This window comes from Lissotriton helveticus, chromosome 2_1 (assembly GCF_964261635.1).
Source record: "Lissotriton helveticus chromosome 2_1, aLisHel1.1, whole genome shotgun sequence".
NCBI classification, from domain to species: Eukaryota; Metazoa; Chordata; class Amphibia; order Caudata; family Salamandridae; genus Lissotriton; species Lissotriton helveticus.
In genome coordinates, this window is record NC_136059.1 from 1,217,569,759 (window position 1) to 1,217,590,001 (window position 20,243).

General features: G+C 50.5%; 1 protein-coding gene across 1 annotated transcript in view; it reads right to left on the reverse strand.

Moving 5' to 3' along the window:
• LOC144820228 (uncharacterized) overlaps positions 1 to 18,635 on the reverse strand; it is a 98,036-nt gene extending 79,401 nt beyond the window's left edge. Inside the window, exons 1-3 of the mRNA XM_078677830.1 lie at positions 18,504 to 18,635; positions 18,334 to 18,403; positions 18,170 to 18,233 (exon numbers count right to left, since the gene is read on the reverse strand). Coding sequence (XP_078533956.1) covers positions 18,170 to 18,233; positions 18,334 to 18,403; positions 18,504 to 18,558 — 189 coding nt within the window. The 5' untranslated portion in view covers positions 18,559 to 18,635. The remainder of the gene's footprint in view (positions 1 to 18,169; positions 18,234 to 18,333; positions 18,404 to 18,503) is intronic.
• Positions 18,636 to 20,243: the final 1,608 nt, after the last annotated feature.

Sequence of the window (20,243 nt, forward strand, 5' to 3'; positions counted from 1 at the left end):
GGGAGAGCGAGGGAGGGAGGGTAAGGGAGGGAGAGCGAGGGGGGAGGGAAAGGGAGGGAGAGCGAGGGAAAGGGAAGCAGACAGAGGGAGATTGAGGGAGGGAGGGAAAGGGAGGCAGACAGAGGGAGAGCGAGGGAGGGAGGGAAAGGGAGGCAGACAGAGGGAGAGCGAGGGAGGGAGGAAAAGGGAGGGAGAGGAAGGGAGAGCGAGGGAGGGAAAGGGAGGCAGACAGAGGGAGAGCGAAGGAGGGAGGGAAAGGGAGGGAGAGGGAGGGAGAGCGAGGGAGGGAGGGAAAGGTAGGCAGAGAGAGGGAGCGCGAGGGAGGGAGGGAGGGAACGGGAGGCAGACAGAGGGACAGCGAGGGAGGGAGGGAGAGCGAGGGAGGGTGGGAAAGGGAGGCAGACAGAGGGAGAGCGAGGGAGGGAGGGAAAGGGAGGTAGAGGGAGGGAGAGCGAGGGAGGGAGGGAAAGGGAAGCAGACAGAGGGAGAGCGAGGGAGGGAGGGAAAGGGAGGGAGAGCGAGGGAGGGAGGGATAGGGAGGCAGAGAGAGGAAGAGCGAGGGATGGGGGAAGGGAGGGAGGGCGAGGGAGGGAGGGAAAGGGAGGGAGAGCGAGAGAGGGAGGGAAAGGGAGGCAGACAGAGGGAGAGCAAGGGAGGGAAAGGGAGGCAGACAGATGGAGAGCGAGGGAGGGAGGGAAAGGGAGGCAGAGAGAGGGACAGCGAGGGAGGGACGGAAAGGGAGAGAGAGGGAGAGGGAGAGCGAGGGAGGGAGGGTAAGGGAGGGAGAGCGACGGGGAGGGAAAGGGAGGGAGAGCGAGGGAGGGAGGGAAAGGGACGCAGACAGAGGGAGATCGAGGGAGGGAGGGAAAGGGAGGCAGAGAGAGGGAGAGCGAGGGAGGGAGGGAAAGGGAGGCTTACAGAGGGAGAGCGAGGGAGGGAGGGAAAGGAAGGGAGAGCGAGGGAGGGAGGGAAAGGGAGGCAGACAGAGGGAGAGCAAGGGAGGGAAAGGGAGGCAGACAGAGGGAGAGCGAGGGAGGGAGGGAGAGCGAGGGAGAGACGGGAAGGGAGGGAGAGTGAGGGAAGGAGGGAGGGAAAGGGAGGGAGAGCAAGGAGAGGGAGGGAGGGAGGGAAAGGGAGGCAGAGAAAGGGAGAGCGAGGGAGGGAGGGAAAGGGAGGGAGAGGGAGGGAGAGCGAGGGAGGGAGGGAAAGAGAGGCAGGGAGAGGGAGAGCGAGGGAGGGATAGAACGGGAGGCAGAACGAGGGGGTGAGGGAAACGGAGGGAGGGAAAGGGAGGGAGAACAATGGAGGGAGGGAGGGAAAGGGAGGCAGAGAGAGGGAGAGCGAGGGAGGGAGGGAAAGGGAGGGAGACAGAGGGAGAGCGAGGGAGGGAGGGAAAGGGAAGGGGAGGGAGAGCAAGGGAGAGAAAAGGAGGGAGACGGAGGGAGAGCGAGGGAGGGAGGGAGGGAAAGGGAGGCAGACAGAGGGAGAACGAGGGAGGGAGGGAAAGGGAGGCAGACAGAGGGAGAGCGATGGAGGGAGGGAGGGAAAGGGGGAGAGAGTGAAGGAAAGGGAGGGAGAGCAAGCGAGAGCGAGGGAGGGAGGGAAAGGGAGGCAGAGAGAGGGGAGAGCGAGGGAGGGAGGGAGGGAGGGAGAGGGAGGCAGACGGAGGGAGAGCGAGGGAGGGTGGGAAAGGAAGGGAGAAAGAGTGAGGCAAAGAGAGGGAGAGGGAGGGAGACAGAAAAAGGGAGAGGGAGGGAGACAAAGAGAGGGAGAGGGAGGGAAACAGAGAAAGGGAGAGGGAGGGAGACAGATGGTGACAGACAGAGGGAGAGAGGAGGGAGGGGGAGGGTGACAGACAGAGGGAGGGAGGAGGCAGGGGGAGGGCAACAGAGTGAGGAGGGCGACAGAGTGAGGAGGGTGACAGAGTGAGGAGGGAGACAGAGTGAGGGAGACAGAGTGAGGGAGACAGAGAGGGAGAGGGAAGGAGAGAGAGGGAGACAGAGAGACAGAGAGAGAGAGGGAGTGGGACAGTCAGAGTGAGTCAGACAGAGGGAGTCAGGGAGAGAGGGAGAGGGAGGGAGAGAGAGGGAGTGAGACAGTCTGAGTGAGACAGAGGGAGACATCGGGAGAGATGGAGGGAGAGAGGGAGAGAGAGGGAGATAGAGGGAGAGAGAGAGGGATGTGTGTATGCCGGGTCTGGTGGCTCAGTGGACGAAGGAGACCGCTGCAGGGACCTCTGTTCAACCTCATGGTCACAGTTTGTTTTGTTGCTCTAGCCCCACCCCCTGCCCCACTGACCCCACCCCCACTGGTGCGGCCCTCGGACACAAACCACACTGTAAATTTGGGCCCCGAGAGAAAGTTTGTGAGTACCCATGATCTAGACATAGAACAAGCACTTTCTGACTACAATAGAGCTCTGAATTCTGCTTTTGATCAAATAGCCCCACTCAAACCTTATGACAATCTGCTACATAGATCCACGTGCCTCTGCACTCGACAGAGCTAAAAATAGAGAAAGCCATCTTGTAAGAAATTAGAAATATGGTGGAATCAGATTCTCTTCTAACAGACAAGGACACTTATAGACTATCCTTAAACATGTACCATCCAAACAACTAGAAAGCCTGTAAACTGCTTATAACAAACCAAATCGCGGAGGCTAAAAAATCCCCCAAAGCCCTCTTTACAGTGCTTAATACTTTTATAAATCTGGATGCATGCTTTAAAGAAATAATTGCTTCACTTTGTAATGCCTTAGCTAACTACTTTGAAGACAGAATCAAAATGATTTCTCAGAATTTCTCCAGCCCTCTTGGTCATGCCTGTGAGGAGCTCGATTTTTGTGCACTTCCACCAAACTGTGCTACCAGCCTCGGCAAATTTGGATTATTTGCATCACAGATACTTCAGAAATGTCTTGTCTCAGTTAAGTCAAGCTCTCCCTTAGATGTCATACCCCTAGAACCATGGCAGACCTCTCATATGAGCTTGCCCCCTCAAGCTGTTCCCCAGAGAGAGGGAGAGGGAGGGAGGGAAAGGGAGGGAGAGGGAGGGAGAGCGAGGGAGGGAGGGAAAAGGGAGGCAGACACAGGGAAAGCGAGGGAGGGAGGGAAAGGGAGGCAGGGAGTGGGGGAGGGAAAGGGAGGAAGAGGGAGGGAGAGCGAGGGAGGGAGGGAAAGGGAGGCAGAGAGAGGGAGAGCGAGGGAGAGGGAAAGGGAGGCAGACGGAGGGAGAGCGAGGGAGGGAGGGAAGGGGAGGGAGAGGAAGGGAGAGCGAGGGAGGGAGGGAAAGGGAGGCAGACAGAGGGAGAGCGAGGGAGGGAGGGAAAGGGAAGCAGAGTGATGGGGGAGGGAAAGGGAGGGAGGGAGAGGGGGGTGAGCGAGGGAGGGAGGGAAAGGTAGGCAGAGAGAGGGAGTGGGAGGGAGGGAAAGGGAGGGAGAGGGAGGGAGAGCGAGGGCGGGAGGGAAAGGGAGGCAGAGAGAGGGAGAGCGAGGGTGGGAGGGAGGGAAAGGGAGGCAGACAGAGGGACAGAGAGGGAGGGAGGGAGAGGAAGGGAGAGCGAGGGAGGGAGGGAAAGGGAGGCAGACAGAGGGAGAGTGAGGGAGGGATGGAAAGGGAGGTAGAGGGAGGGAGAGCGAGGGAGGGAGGGAAAGGGAGAGAGAGAGAGGGAGAGCGAGGGAGGGAGGGAAAGGCAGGGGGAGGGAAAGGGAGGGAGAGCGAGGGAGGGAGGGAAAGGGAAGCAGACAGAGGGAGAGCGAGGGAGGGAGGGAAAGGGAGGGAGAGCGAGGGAGGGAGGGAAAGGGAGGCAGAGAGAGGGAGAGCGAGGGAAGGAGGGGAAGGGAGGGAGGGCGAGGGAGGGAAAGGGAGGGAGAGCGAGGGAGGGACGGAAAGGGAGGCAGACAGAGGGAGAGCGAGGGAGGGAAAGGGAGGCAGACAGAGGGAGAGCGAGGGAGGGAGGGAAAGGGAGGCAGAGAGAGGGAGAGCGAGGGAGGGACGGAAAAGGAGAGAGAGAGGGAGAGCGAGGGAGGGAGGGTAAGGGAGGGAGAGCGAGGGGGGAGGGAAAGGGAGGGAGAGCGAGGGAAAGGGAAGCAGACAGAGGGAGATTGAGGGAGGGAGGGAAAGGGAGGCAGACAGAGGGAGAGCGAGGGAGGGAGGGAAAGGGAGGCAGACAGAGGGAGAGCGAGGGAGGGAGGGAAAGGGAGGGAGAGGAAGGGAGAGCGAGGGAGGGAAAGGGAGGCAGACAGAGGGAGAGCGAAGGAGGGAGGGAAAGGGAAGCAGAGTGAGGGGGAGTGAAAGGCAGGGAGGGAGAGGGGGAGAGCGAGGGAGGGAGGGAGGGAAAGGTAGGCAGAGAGAGGGAGAGGGAGGGAGGGAAAGGGAGGGAGAGGGAGGGAGAGCGAGGGAGGGAGGGAAAGGTAGGCAGAGAGAGGGAGCGCGAGGGAGGGAGGGAGGGAACGGGAGGCAGACAGAGGGACAGCGAGGGAGGGAGGGAGAGCGAGGGAGGGTGGGAAAGGGAGGCAGACAGAGGGAGAGCGAGGGAGGGAGGGAAAGGGAGGTAGAGGGAGGGAGAGCGAGGGAGGGAGGGAAAGGGAAGCAGACAGAGGGAGAGCGAGGGAGGGAGGGAAAGGGAGGGAGAGCGAGGGAGGGAGGGATAGGGAGGCAGAGAGAGGAAGAGCGAGGGATGGGGGAAGGGAGGGAGGGCGAGGGAGGGAGGGAAAGGGAGGGAGAGCGAGAGAGGGAGGGAAAGGGAGGCAGACAGAGGGAGAGCAAGGGAGGGAAAGGGAGGCAGACAGAGGGAGAGCGAGGGAGGGAGGGAAAGGGAGGCAGAGAGAGGGACAGCGAGGGAGGGACGGAAAGGGAGAGAGAGAGAGAGGGAGAGCGAGGGAGGGAGGGTAAGGGAGGGAGAGCGACGGGGAGGGAAAGGGAGGGAGAGCGAGGGAGGGAGGGAAAGGGACGCAGACAGAGGGAGATCGAGGGAGGGAGGGAAAGGGAGGCAGAGAGAGGGAGAGCGAGGGAGGGAGGGAAAGGGAGGCTTACAGAGGGAGAGCGAGGGAGGGAGGGAAAGGAAGGGAGAGCGAGGGAGGGAGGGAAAGGGAGGCAGACAGAGGGAGAGCAAGGGAGGGAAAGGGAGGCAGACAGAGGGAGAGCGAGGGAGGGAGGGAGAGCGAGGGAGAGACGGGAAGGGAGGGAGAGTGAGGGAAGGAGGGAGGGAAAGGGAGGGAGAGCAAGGAGAGGGAGGGAGGGAGGGAAAGGGAGGCAGAGAAAGGGAGAGCGAGGGAGGGAGGGAAAGGGAGGGAGAGGGAGGGAGAGCGAGGGAGGGAGGGAAAGAGAGGCAGGGAGAGGGAGAGCGAGGGAGGGATAGAACGGGAGGCAGAACGAGGGGGTGAGGGAAACAGAGGGAGGGAAAGGGAGGGAGAACAATGGAGGGAGGGAGGGAAAGGGAGGCAGAGAGAGGGAGAGCGAGGGAGGGAGGGAAAGGGAGGGAGACAGAGGGAGAGCGAGGGAGGGAGGGAAAGGGAAGGGGAGGGAGAGCAAGGGAGAGAAAAGGAGGGAGACGGAGGGAGAGCGAGGGAGGGAGGGAGGGAAAGGGAGGCAGACAGAGGGAGAACGAGGGAGGGAGGGAAAGGGAGGCAGACAGAGGGAGAGCGAGGGAGGGAGGGAGGGAAAGGGGGAGAGAGTGAAGGAAAGGGAGGGAGAGCAAGCGAGAGCGAGGGAGGGAGGGAAAGGGAGGCAGAGAGAGGGGAGAGCGAGGGAGGGAGGGAGGGAGGGAGGGAGAGGGAGGCAGACAGAGGGAGAACGAGGGAGGGAGGGAAAGGGAGGCAGACAGAGGGAGAGCGAGGGAGGGAGGGAGGGAAAGGGGGAGAGAGTGAAGGAAAGGGAGGGAGAGCAAGCGAGAGCGAGGGAGGTAGGGAAAGGGAGGCAGAGAGAGGGGAGAGCGAGGGAGGGAGGGAGGGAGGGAGGGAGAGGGAGGCAGACGGAGGGAGAGCGAGGGAGGGTGGGAAAGGAAGGGAGAAAGAGTGAGGCAAAGAGAGGGAGAGGGAGGGAGACAGAAAAAGGGAGAGGGAGGGAGACAAAGAGAGGGAGAGGGAGGGAAACAGAGAAAGGGAGAGGGAGGGAGACAGATGGTGACAGACAGAGGGAGAGAGGAGGGAGGGGGAGGGTGACAGACAGAGGGAGGGAGGAGGCAGGGGGGAGGGCAACAGAGTGAGGAGGGCGACAGAGTGAGGAGGGTGACAGAGTGAGGAGGGAGACAGAGTGAGGGAGACAGAGTGAGGGAGACAGAGAGGGAGAGGGAAGGAGAGAGAGGGAGACAGAGAGACAGAGAGAGAGAGGGAGTGGGACAGTCAGAGTGAGTCAGACAGAGGGAGTCAGGGAGAGAGGGAGAGGGAGGGAGAGAGAGGGAGTGAGACAGTCTGAGTGAGACAGAGGGAGACATCGGGAGAGATGGAGGGAGAGAGGGAGAGAGAGGGAGATAGAGGGAGAGAGAGAGGGATGTGTGTATGCCGGGTCTGGTGGCTCAGTGGACGAAGGAGACCGCTGCAGGGACCTCTGTTCAACCTCATGGTCACAGTTTGTTTTGTTGCTCTAGCCCCACCCCCTGCCCCACTGACCCCACCCCCACTGGTGCGGCCCTCGGACACAAACCACACTGTAAATTTGGGCCCCGAGAGAAAGTTTGTGAGTACCCATGATCTAGACATAGAACAAGCACTTTCTGACTACAATAGAGCTCTGAATTCTGCTTTTGATCAAATAGCCCCACTCAAACCTTATGACAATCTGCTACATAGATCCACGTGCCTCTGCACTCGACAGAGCTAAAAATAGAGAAAGCCATCTTGTAAGAAATTAGAAATATGGTGGAATCAGATTCTCTTCTAACAGACAAGGACACTTATAGACTATCCTTAAACATGTACCATCCAAACAACTAGAAAGCCTGTAAACTGCTTATAACAAACCAAATCGCGGAGGCTAAAAAATCCCCCAAAGCCCTCTTTACAGTGCTTAATACTTTTATAAATCTGGATGCATGCTTTAAAGAAATAATTGCTTCACTTTGTAATGCCTTAGCTAACTACTTTGAAGACAGAATCAAAATGATTTCTCAGAATTTCTCCAGCCCTCTTGGTCATGCCTGTGAGGAGCTCGATTTTTGTGCACTTCCACCAAACTGTGCTACCAGCCTCGGCAAATTTGGATTATTTGCATCACAGATACTTCAGAAATGTCTTGTCTCAGTTAAGTCAAGCTCTCCCTTAGATGTCATACCCCTAGAACCATGGCAGACCTCTCATATGAGCTTGCCCCCTCAAGCTGTTCCCCATGTAATTTATCTATCTATACAGGTAAAATTCCAATGGCCTGGAAGGTGGCTCAGGTCAGACCCATTACAAAAAAGGTCAACTTGGCACTGAACAATCTTGCCAACTGTCGACCCATCTCACTGCTCCCTTTACTGGGGAAGATATTTGAGAAAGATATAACTAAACAACTTATAGAATATCTGGAGGCCAATATATTCTTGGATTCATCACAGTCCGGCTTCAGACCATCACACAGCACAGAGACACCCCTGGTAGCGGTCACTGAACACATCAGAAGCTCTCTCAATGCTAATATACCATAAATGCTGGAGCTGCTGGACTTGTCCGCAGCATTTGATATTGTATCCCATCCCAGAATACTTTTTTTTACGGAGTTTTATTTAGCACGAACTTGACCAGAAGGTATCGGGTATCAGAGCGCTTTACATAGCACCAGTTGCGTTACATGAGGACACATTCATTTTTGTTAGGCATGGGGAGATTAAGTGATTCGCCCAGAATCACAGGCTGTTCAGTGTTATTGCCGAAACTCAAACCAGGTTTCCCAGATTTGATGTCTACCACCCTAGCCATTAGGCCAACTCCTCTCTACTTGGTAGGCTGAAAGAGATTGGTATTCATGGAACAGCATTCCAATGGCTTTCTGATTTCCTTTCCAACAGGATCCAAATGGTTATTCTGGGTCCTTATAAGTCTCGTACCATAACTCTGGACAGAGGGGTACCACAGGGCTCATCCCTCAGCCCTACACTTTCTAACATTTGTGTTGTCCCCTTTCCAAAATTGTCATAACCTTTGATATTATATCATACAAGGACGATACACAGCTACTATTCTTCCTAGACAAAAATCTGGTTAAAACTAAATAATCTTTTTCGGCATGGATGAAGGCAATTGCTACCTGGATGACGGATTATGCTGTTTGGGAACACCAACAACTTTAGAAGCCTAATTGGTGGCCCTCAGAACTTCGTATGGCCCCTTCAGCTAAACTAGTATTTAAAAATGTGGGAGTCCGGATGGATCGATCTCTTACAACGAAAGAACAAGTTCTGCCCATCACAGCCTTGTGCTTCCACATAATGCATTTGTTGAGAAGAGCCTTTCCTTTGCTACAATCTACAGCACGGAAAAATTTAGTCCCGACGTTGGTTATCAGTCTTCTGGAATATGGTAATGCACTCTTGGCCTCAGCTAATGAGATGTTGCTATCTAAACTTCAGGTGGAACAGAACACCACTGCCCATCTCATCTGCAACCTCCCTTCTGGAGCTGCATTCTCCCCTCTATTACATGCTTTACATTGATTACAGGTGAGAGACCGAATTATCTTTAAGATTTGCTGTTTAACTCACAAAGCTCTATTTAGTAAAGGACCTACTTATTTATCTTCAAAGCTTACTTGCTACTCCCCACAAGACTTTGAAGATCTTGCGACAAAGCTCTGCTTGCTATCCCTAGGTTCAGAAAGTCACGGTCATGGGGCAGGTCATTTTCTTTCTTTGCCCCTTTTTATTGGAATAAGTTGGATCTTCAAATGCAAATCTGTGAGGATCATCTCCAGTTCAAGAAATTGTTTAAGACTAAGGTATTCTAACAGTATTACTTTGTGCCTGGCGGTAAGGGACGACGGTGGCAGAGTCTCCCCGACTCCGCTTGGCGCCAGTAAGCACTTTCAGAGCGCAAGACTCTGCACTGAATTGTTTTAATTGTTTGCAAGCTGAAATTTTTATCCGCTGAAACTTAAAATTGATTACTAATTTTAAAAGTCACTCACTTATTGTCTACCCACGCTCATTCCCGGTGCTGCTAGGGGCATTGGGGCTCACTCAAACTCCTGAAGGTCTGTGCTCGGTATTCCAGCCTGCCCGCCCCGGTCCGACTCGGTAGCCAATACCGTAGAGCGGAGGGCGGGACAGGAAGAGCCAGACACTCCCAGCAACTTGAGCGGTTAGCGCTCTAGCTCTCCAGCTCAAAGGGCTATTTAGGCAGTGAGGAGCTACCGAATGATTGCGGTAAGGGACGACGGTGGCAGAGTCTCCCCGACTCCGCTTGGCGCCAGTAAGCACTTTTAGAGCGCAAGACTCTGCACTGAATTGTTTTAATTGTTTGCAAGCTGAAATTTTTATCTGCTGAAACTTAAAATTGATTACTAATTTTAAAAGTCACTCACTTATTGTCTACCCACGCTTATTCCCGGGGCTGCTAGAGGCATTGGGGCTCACTCGAACTCCTGAAGGTCTGTGCTCGGTATTCCAGCCTGCCCGCCCCGGTCCGACTCGGTAGCCAACACCGTAAAGCGGAGGGCGGGACAGGAAGAGCCAGACACTCCCAGCAACTCGAGCGGTTAGCGCTCTAGCTCTCCAGCTCAAAGAGCTTTTTAGGCAGCGAGGAGCTACCGGCTGATTGCGTTAAGGCAAGGCGGCGGCAGAGTCTCCCCGACTCCGCTTGGCGCCAGTAAGCACTTTCAGAGCGCAAGACTCTGCGCTGAATTGTTTTAATTGTTTGCAAGCTGAAATTTTTATCTGCTGAAACTTAAAATTGATTACTAATTTGAAAAGTCACTCACTTAGTGTCTAACCACGCTCATTCCCGGTGCTGCTAGGGGCATTGGGGCTCACTCGAACTCCTGAAGGTCTGTGCTCGGTATTCCAGCCTGCCCGCCCCGGTCCGACTCAATAGCCAATACCGTAGAGCGGAGGGCGGGACAGGAAGAGCCAGACACTCCCAGCAACTCGAGCGGTTAGCGCTCTAGCTCTCCAGCTCAAAGGTATATTTAGCCCCCTCGTCGCTTTAAGCGCGCAGCGGTTGCGCGCAGGGGAGCGCCTAAGGACGCGCCTAAGACAAGCCAAAGAGAAGCCCGTTTGCGCCCGTCCGCGACCGGACGGGGCCAGGGGCCATGGCACTTACATCTGCTGACCTAGGATGTCGTCCCATCACCCGGTTGAATTATACCTCACAGGTACTTTTAGGATTACTAACTACCCCTCAGTTGGGATGCATAAGGGTGGCGGATACTAGTCTGGAGGCCCTTTCTCCTGCCGCCATTGCCAGACCCAGTTTCGGACTCAATTTGATGACATTGATCTTGCTGGCCGTCATCAAATACCAACAATAGGGGTGGGCGCTAATGTGATACTGAGGAGCAAGAACCTGCTTTGTAACATTAGATCGCTATCAAAGCACTCTACTGAGGTATGGGAACTCATTTCATCTGCAGAACCTGATCTATATTTTCTAACAGAAACATGTCTGAAACCCCATTCGGTCCCTGCCATAACTTTGGGAATTCCGATTGGGTACAAAATAGTCAGACTAGATCGCCCCACCAAGACAGGGGGAGGGATAGCAATTGTGCACAAACAGGAAATAGATATCTCTATCTTAGACGAATTCTGTACCCCAGAACTAGAACTACTGATCTTTAAAATGAACGTGGCACCCAAAGGTAGACGGAAAGGGACATTGGTATATCGCCCTCCTGGGCCTTGTGCCAACTTTTCCATCTCACTAGTGGAAGCATTGGCCCCCTATGTGAATAAAGACAGCGATTTCTACTTTTGGGGGATTTCAATGTTCATAGTGAACTAAAAGAGTGCAAAGAGGCACAGTCCTTACTGACGGATCTGTCCTTATTGGGCCTAAAACAAGCGAATAGTGGTCCGACACATCAGGCAGGACATACATTGGACCTAATCTTGTCTAATTCCCCCTTGATTAACTGCCTACCTCCAACACAAGTAAACTCGACCGATCATTTTATTGTGGAATTCTATACTCCTAACATCAGCACACCTCCCTCATGCCCAATGGCCCTGCCTAGTAAACGGAGACAATGGCATAAAATGACCCAAGAAGCTTTCAATAAGAGGTTTGTGGAACCCACCTTCACTCCCACAGAGGGTATTGAGGTGGCTCTGACCAAATTTGAAGGGGCAGTTGTAACAGCAGTGGATGCTATTGCCCCCTTGAAGTTGTTCAAACCTCGCCCAGCACACAAGCAGGAAGTCTGGTTCTCAGAACATTTAAGGTCCCTAAAACAAGTCGCCAGAAAACTTGAAAAGAAATGGAGATCCTCCCACTTGGGCGATGACAAGAACCATTACTGGGAAGCCCTCACATATACCATAAAGCCATTTGCACGGTGCGCAAGAATCATATTGCGTCCCAACTCACAGCTGCTGGAAATGCTCCAAGGGCCTTATACCAAATCCTGCAGTCTTTTGTTAAACCTGTGGCTTGCGAGAGCTCTGAGTTAGCTTCACAGCAATTGTGTGATGAAATCTCACAGTTCTTTACTAAGAAAATAGATGGGATTTATGAAGAAATCATTAGCTCCAATCTGTCCTTTAGTGGAGATAAATTACGACCGCAAGTCGAGGAAGAACCTTACCCTACCACCCATACCCTCAGCATATTTCCCCCTATCTCTTTAGAAGAGGTAGCATCTTTAACTATTCAGATCAAGAGTGGGTGTCCAGCTGATACCATCCCAGCGAGAATAATGCCTATGCTTGGCAAAGAACTAGGTCCTGGGATACAGAGACTTGTAAATCTCTCCTCGACTGAAGGTGAGGTCCCCAGGGGGTGGAAAAAGGCTCTGGTAAGACCAATTAGGAAAAACTCTACAATTCCGTGGACAGACTTGTCCAATCTCAGACCAATTTCGCTGCTACCATTCCTGGGTAAACTCACAGAAAAACATGTGAATCGACATCTATCTAATTACATCGAACAAGCAGGAGGCCTGGATTATTCTCAATCCGGCTTTAGGCCGAAGCACAGTACAGAGTCAACCCTACAGTCAGTTACGGACGATCTGCATATGTTTCAGGACAGGGGTTACTCCATTGTCCTGATATTGCTAGACCTGTTGGCAGCTTTCGATACTGTGTCACATAACATCTTGATAGGTCGGCTGGCAAACATCGGTCTTGAGAATAAGGCACTGGCCTGGCTAAGAAGCTTTTTATCCAACCGCACCCAATGTGTCACCATGGGTACATATCGCTCGGAGGAGGTAGAGATTTCTAAGGGGGTGCCACAGGGCTCCTGTCTGAGCCCGACTCTTTATAACATCTATGTGGCACCCCTGGCCAGAATTATGCGAGCTTTTGGTTTCATCCCAGTGTCATATGCGGATGAAACACAGCTCCTTTTTCCCTTCAAATCTCTCACCACTGAGGTTAAAACCTCCTTCTCCCAGGGCATGAAGGCTGTGGCTCAGTGGATGTCATCAAACTGCTTACAGTGTAATGTAGGGAAGACCGAAGTCATGCTGTTCGGGGAGGCCAAAATCCTATGGACTCCGGACTGGTGGCCACAAGATCTCGAGCCAGTCCCTGGCCCCAAACCTGTCGTGAAGAACTTAGGAGTTCGACTAGACCAGGAGCTATCACTGAAGCAGCATAGTAACTACATTGTGGGCTCATGTTTCCACGTGATAGGCCTTCTACGCAAAGTGTTTCCCTTACTCCCCGACTTCTTCAGGAAAACATTGGTACAGGCTCTTGTCCTTAGCCGCATCGATTACTGTAATGGCCTGCTGTTATCTGCAAATGAGGGAGTATTAGCCAAACTCCAAGTTGTACAGAATACTGCGGCCCGGTTGGTCTTGAACGCCCCTCCTAGATCTGCGTCCAAACCTCTTTTGGACAAACTACATTGGCTGTCGGTCCAGCAAAGGATTAAGTTTAAGACATGCTGCCTAATTCAAAAGAGCTTAAACGGATTAGGTCCCGCATATTTAAAAAACAAACTTACACCTTACTCTCCTAATCGCTCCCTTAGGTCCAGCAACCAGTTTTTACGGTGTGTGCCCCGTGCAAAGAAGGCCAGACACGGAGGCAAAGCTCTATCTGTGGTTGGGCCCTCATTATGGAACAAGCTCCCATTAGCTCTCAGACAATGTTCAGAACATCTGTTGTTTAGGAAGCAGCTTAAAACTTTTCTGTTTCAAAAATATATCCTTTCAAGTGTCCCCTCTGACTGTGCTTGTGGTGTTCTTAGGGCGCAGAGATACTCCTCCGGGAGTCGATTCAAGCGCGATATAAACTCGCAAATAAATTAAATAAATAAATAAATCCTGGTATTCGTGCCTAGATACCCCTCCCGGTGAGATTCATGCACATAATAAATTAAAATAACATAACATATCCAGAGCCAGGAACATTTCGTTGAGGAGGGGGGCATGTGACACCCTTAGTGGGCCAATTTCAACCCCGAAGACCAGAACACCCTGGGCCTGTGAAAGTACACGATGGGGAAGGGGAGCATCCAGCCCCCTTCCCCAGTCAATTTTTGACCCCAGGGACTCCATCCCCTGTGGCTCTGCGCCTATATACATGCGGAAGGGGGCTCCAAGCCCTCCTGTCTTAGCCCATATCGACCCCGGGGACCACTTCCCCCAGGGCCCAGCATTTTAAAAAAGGAGTTGGGGGGAGCATTCGGCTCCCCTCCTGGGCTGATTTTGGCCCCATGAACCCCATCTCCCTGAGCCTGCCAATGTCTAAAGGGGGAGGGGAACTATGCCGCCTCCCTCCACGGGCAGATTTTGGTCCCAGGGACCTCATCCCCCTGGGCCTGACCAACCAAGGGTAGTTGCCCTGGTTCCTAACCAGGGCTCCCACTGCACTATGGTTGGGCCTGCGGGGCAAGCACCAAGGCCACCATGGCCCCAATTGGCTGTCTGCCTCCAGCGGGAGCTGGCATTGCTTCCACCTGCAGGGAGCAGCTAAAAAAGCTGCTCCCTGTGGGAGGGACTAATTTATTCATCTGTTTTCCTTCCCGCTTCTGGGCAGACAGGGAAACAGAAGAAAAGTCCGTTCCCAGCAGGCAGGAGCATTTTCAACCTCTCTCTTCCACTATGATCGGACTTAGTGTTTGCTCCTGCTTAGCGGGAGTATTGAAATTGCTCCTACCAAGTGAGAGCAAGCACAGGTTTACCTGCCCGTGCCAGTGGGGCAGGGAAACTGCTATATCCTGTGAGTAGGCACCGCAGCATTTAGCATATGAGCTGCCCCGGGGGGATGGAGTCCCTAGGGTCATTAATGACTCAGGGAGGGGGGTTGCATGGCCTCCTACCCTTTGTAATTGGGGCCAGGCCCCAGCTGATTGGTCCAATATCAGAACAGAGAGGGGGCCTGCACAGGCCTCCTCCCCATTACTTTAATGGCAGCTGCGGTCGGTGGTGGGAGTACCTGCAGTGCGGTGACATGGGAAGGGGGTGGGGCATTGTGGGGGGTAGTAATCTATGGACTACAGAGCTTTACAGGTAAGTAAACATATAAATAAATATAACGAATTTCATTGCGCGCACTGCATTGCATTTGGGGATGCAGTGCGTGCAACGAAATTCGTTTTATTCATTTATAAGTTTACTTACCTGTAAAGCTCCGTAATCCATAGATTACTACCCTCGCCCTGCCCCTCCACCTCCCACGTCACCACCCTGTAGGTACTCCCACTACCGACCGCAGCTGTTTAATGGCCAGTCTCCAGGGGACGGGGTAACTGGGGCCAAATCTGCCCGGGGAGGGGGTATGCATGCTCCCTCTCCTTTTTGACTATGGCAGGGCCTTGAGGAATTGAGTTCCCGGGCTGAAAATCAGCCCAGGGAGGGATGCTCACATGCTCCTCTTCCCCCCAAATCTATATATTGTTCTACTGAGAACCTGGCCCTCCCAGGGGTCATAAAAAAAAATCAACAAGTGTAGGAGACATGCATGTTTTTTTTTGTATTTTGCCACAGATCCTCTGTTAAAATAAAAATTGGGCTCCAGGCCAGGTCCCTATAGGACCCCATCACCAGCCCTAGGGGTCAGGTTATTCCTACCGTGCCCCCTTGTGTTTTTTTTGTGTGCTTTTCTTGGAACTCGGCCCAGTCCCAAGTCCCAAGATGGCTGCCACCATTTCCTTGTTGAAGATGTGGTAACCAATTAGGGCATTGCTGTTTGGTCGTGGATTTGTTGATCCACCTTCCACTCTTTATATTGTCCTCAAATGTTGGTGTTCTTTTGAAAAAAGGGGTGTGCAGTTCCTCACGGCAAGCAAAGTGTAAAAGATTCAAGTTCCAGGGAATGGAGTGTGATCCAATAGGAGCATGGGCCCTCACACACCTGAATGGGTGTCATGCTTCGTCATTGGGCTGGCTCCACATCTGGCCAGCGCTGCAATGCCCGACCATACCTATTTTAAACAACCCTTTGCAACCACTCTACATTTTAAACTTGAGCCCACACCCCACTTCACCAGACGGCTAAGTAAAAGATCTCCTGCAAAGAGCCCCCCAGTGGGTGCCCGTCAGGCATTGCAGTGCTAGCCCGACAAGGAGCTAGCCCAATGATGAAGCATGACACCCATTTGGGTGTGTGAGGGACCGTGCTCCTGTTCAGAATACATTTCCTTCCCTGGAACTTGATTCTTTCGCACTTCGCTTGCCTTGAGGAACTGCATACCCCTATTTTCAAAAGATTACTGATATGTGGAGCATGTGTGCTGGACCTGAATTGCTCCAGATTCTCTTTGTTGCAGAGTCGGAATGCTGGAAGCCACATCCTGAGCAAAGGGTGAAGATTTAGAACCATGATCATGGTGCAACAATATACAACTATTAGGTATTACTGAGTTCACAGATTTTATGAGACCGGGATCTCTTTGGGGAAACTCTGCTGTTAGAAATCATATACACCTCTATGTGGCATGATTTTCTGTTATAGCTGGTTTGTCACTTTTCCTACACTTGCTATACTGCTGGTCCCATCTATTTAGCAAGTGCAGGGCCCTGCATATATATTTCTTAACTTCTTAATATTCTTGAATAAGACCTTATTTATGCATGTATAGACATTCATTTTTCTTACTATATCTTCATGACTATGGCCGTGAGTATGCCTTCATTTCTCAAATTCTTGAAAAATACTTTTTTACACTTGTTTAAATCATTTGGATCAACTCTGAAACTGGTTCATTTGGCTCATTGTATACTTGTGGCCATATGTATCATTCCAAATTGCGATCGCAAATGCCATAATTCACAGAATTTCGGCGTTTGAGATCGCAATTGGGCTTAGTGGTAAGTATTAATGAAAAATTGTCTCGCAAAATAAGGATTCGCAAAATTTGCGATTCTCTATTTTGTGATTGCATTGAAGGAATCGCAAATTGCGATTACTTAAATGCAATATAAGAAGCACAGAAAAAGTGCATTTTGGCCTTAAGGAATCGCAAATTACCACCAACTTCAAGTTGGTGGTAATTTGCGTTTTCTTTGAAAAATGCATTTATTTGCATTTTTTAAAGTGCAATGTGGTGCACATACATGCCCTTAGGGCATGTATGTGTGCCACATGTGCAACCATACTTATTTCAGGGGTGCAACAGGGTGTCCTTTTGACACCCTTGCAACCTTAAAATTGCATACTCAATTTGCGATTCTCTAATTGCTAATCCTCAAATTGAGAATGTCTTCCCATTCATTCCCCTGGGTCTGCCCATAGGAATGAATGGGAAGGGTTTTCTTAATTGCGAATCACACTTTGCGATACGCAATTAAGGAATATGTAGGATTCGCAAACTTTTTTGCAAATCCTACATACATCTCGTTTTGCGATTCTCAAATAGTGATTCTCTAAAATTCGCTATTTGAGAATCGCAAAACCAAACTTTCATACATATGCCCTTAGATTGTTTGCCCTTCACACATCTTATTTAAGCATGTATAAACGTTCCTGCTTTCTCACTATATCTTGATAATTATGGCCGTAATTATGCCTTAATTTCACAAAATCAATCTTAGAACATGTTTTTTTACACTTGTTTAAATCATTTGGATCAACTCCAAATATTGATCTACATGGCTCATTGTATACTGGGTTGCTTGCTCCACACTTTTAGTTTCATTGTAATTGTCCATTTTTGTAAATTCTCCAACTTTTAATTTTTCTCGAATAATTGTTAAATTAAACATTTGTGCTGATATTAGCCAACCTCCAATTACTGTAGCTGGAATCCAGCTTTGTTCTAATTCTCTTCTAACTGTCCTTCATTTCCTTGAGAGAAGGCCTCCTCTTTTCAGTCTTTCCTCGCTTTCATTTCCTCCTTGCGTTGACGTCACCACATCACGCACCGTCCATCTCCAGTCCACATTCAATCCCCTGAGCCAGGCATGGCACCCCCAGACTCACAAAATGAATTCTACGAAAGTTGGAGAAGCACTCCTATTTTAATTCTCCTATTAAACTGAACTAATTTACTTTGTTTTTAAACCAGGTGTGCTACGGAGGTAGCACGTTTGTCCCTACCATGCCTGCGTAGTAACCTCCTATCTTAAGTGAACAAGACACTTAACCTCCGTGCACCGTTGCCGGTGTGGTTCTAAAATTAGAACATCACATGCATTTATACAACATTAAGAAATAATAATAAATGAACACAATTTTCATATGTCTTCCACATATATTTTTCAATTTTCATGAAACTTATATTAACATATTTTTAGTTGAGGCATAAGACTGCCTTTTAAATTGTGGTTTCAAAAAACAACAACAACGTCTGAGAATTTACAGATTTACAAAATTGCTGAAACACTCAAAATCTTAAATGCTTCAAAGATGAATTCGCTCCGTGCCCGAATTCCTCCGTGCCCAATGCATTTCGAGCTGTAAAAGCTCTTCCTCAGGGGCCTGTGAAAAGAACATGCAAATGAGTTTATTTTAAACCTTTTCAGTCAGAAATTCACAATGTGCAAGATATTGTGCTGCCTTATGTCAGGTGTGTAATCTGGAATGTTCATTGTGTCAATTGTGCTTGACATGGCTTTTAGACACTCCTGCAATACTCACTCGCTGAGTGAAAGAGTCCTCCACACACCTCCTTGTTTCCAAAACAACCTTTTCCAACAGCAGTCTGTTCCAACACAAAGACAAGCACGTTGATTCACCATAACGGCTTTCCTACTTTGTTAACTTGTTGATACTATTGACTTGAACTTAATGAACAGCCTTACCTGTTCTTCCCTCGTTCAAGACCCCCAATCCCTACTCCATGCTGTCCGTCCCTCTCACTGGTCCTGTCTCCTACAAACGGTGGAATCACAAGTTTACCCAAAACGCTATCAAACTGCCATAGAGAGCACCCAGCGCTCCCATTTATTGCTCAAACAGCCCTTGGCCATACCTGCAGCTTGACTCTCTTCTGATTGATCTCTCAACCTCCTTCTTTCCACCAGCATCCACACATATCGTGTTCAGACTCCTCAGCTTCACTCGCGCTAAACAGCGGGTGTCAACACTAAAAACGGACTAACTTTCCTCATCTTGCACTCGCTTCCTGTTTGAGCGCAGCATGAATTCATGTGTCTTGCCTGACTCTTGTCATTATGACATCTCTGTCCCTTGATGGCTCATCCCCTCAATCTGTCATATCTGTTTCTATCTACTTAGAGCCCTCTCTGTCATCTATCATTGCATGTCCCGGTCTGCTTTTGACTGAGGTTATCTTTTTCAGCACAGCACCCACCTACAGGTAGCCTACACCAACTGTGTAAAAATAAGTAACCTGGTCGTGAAGATGGCCTTAAATCTGAACAGGTCGAAGGGCCGCTGACAATGCATCGCAATCTAGGGTGCCATCCTCATGGTTCCCACAAAAATGAATTATACTCATTAATGGATTCATGTGTGGGAACCAGTAAGAGTTATTTGTATATGGTATTGTTCTTTTTTGCGCCGTTTCCCGCTGTATATATACCCTTCTCTTGTCACTTTCGCCGTTCACCCTTTTCATGAGCACTTGTGCACAGTTTCGTTCAGGTGACATGACATTTAATGTAACAGAGTGCTGTTGTTTTGAACTTGTTTTGAGCTTTTTACCCAAAATATACAGAAAGGATTTTTACATGCATTCTTCTTTGGTTTCTTGTCTCCCTTCTTTCTTCCCCTTCCTTTGCAACATGTTATGTCCATGATTCTTTGTAACTGGCAACTAAATAATACCTGTTGAGACATTGTTGTATGTTACATACTATTCACTTGATACTGCAAAATTCTTTGTCATAAAAAATCTCTTGCAGTACTTTATAGTGCTGAGAGTGCACAGTGCTGTGGATCTGAGGCTTCTGCCAGGTGCTCCTTGCACGTTGGATAACAGCTTAATTTCACAGACTGACACTTCATTCTGCGACTGGTCAGTGAGAGAAACACAATTGGATATCAGCTGATATGATCTTCTTTTTCCCAGATTTTGCAGGGACACTGCAGGAAGCCCGAAGATCTTCTATTGCAACCATGAAAGCCCTTTGAGTAGTGAACATTCATTATTCTGTGCTATATTCTGCCAAGCTGTGTATGACGGCAGAGGGCTGCATGTTCTTCTTGCTAGGCTAGATGAGGAGCTTATGTTTTGTAAGAAATTTGATAGAAAAAAGAACTCTGCACAACCTCCTACCAGCATGGAGGACTCCAAGGAATCAATCAGTGATGTTGAATATGCCATTATTGCTAATGCTAACATGTATGTCTTAATATTTAAATAACTATGTGACCTGTGTTCCTCTTACTATTCGAGGTAATGATTGATGTTCCTTTCAGTCTATGATGGGAGGATTTGCTATAATATTGTTTCTCACTGAATAACTATGATGGGGTTACATGCGGATGATGGTCAGCGACTCATGCCTCTAAGTGCGTTCCACACAAAATATGGCAAGAGCTACATATGGTTTGACAGACCAGATAACGATCAAAATAGGAGTCCGTCAGGGCTGTGTGCTTGCACAAACCATATTCACCCTTTATATAAACTGGTTTATAATATGGCTGTAACATCGATTTCCCGAAAACTCCATGACAAAAACATCCCTGCACTCTTCCTTGCATATGACACACTATCAAAAATGTTAATGGGTATCCAAACTCT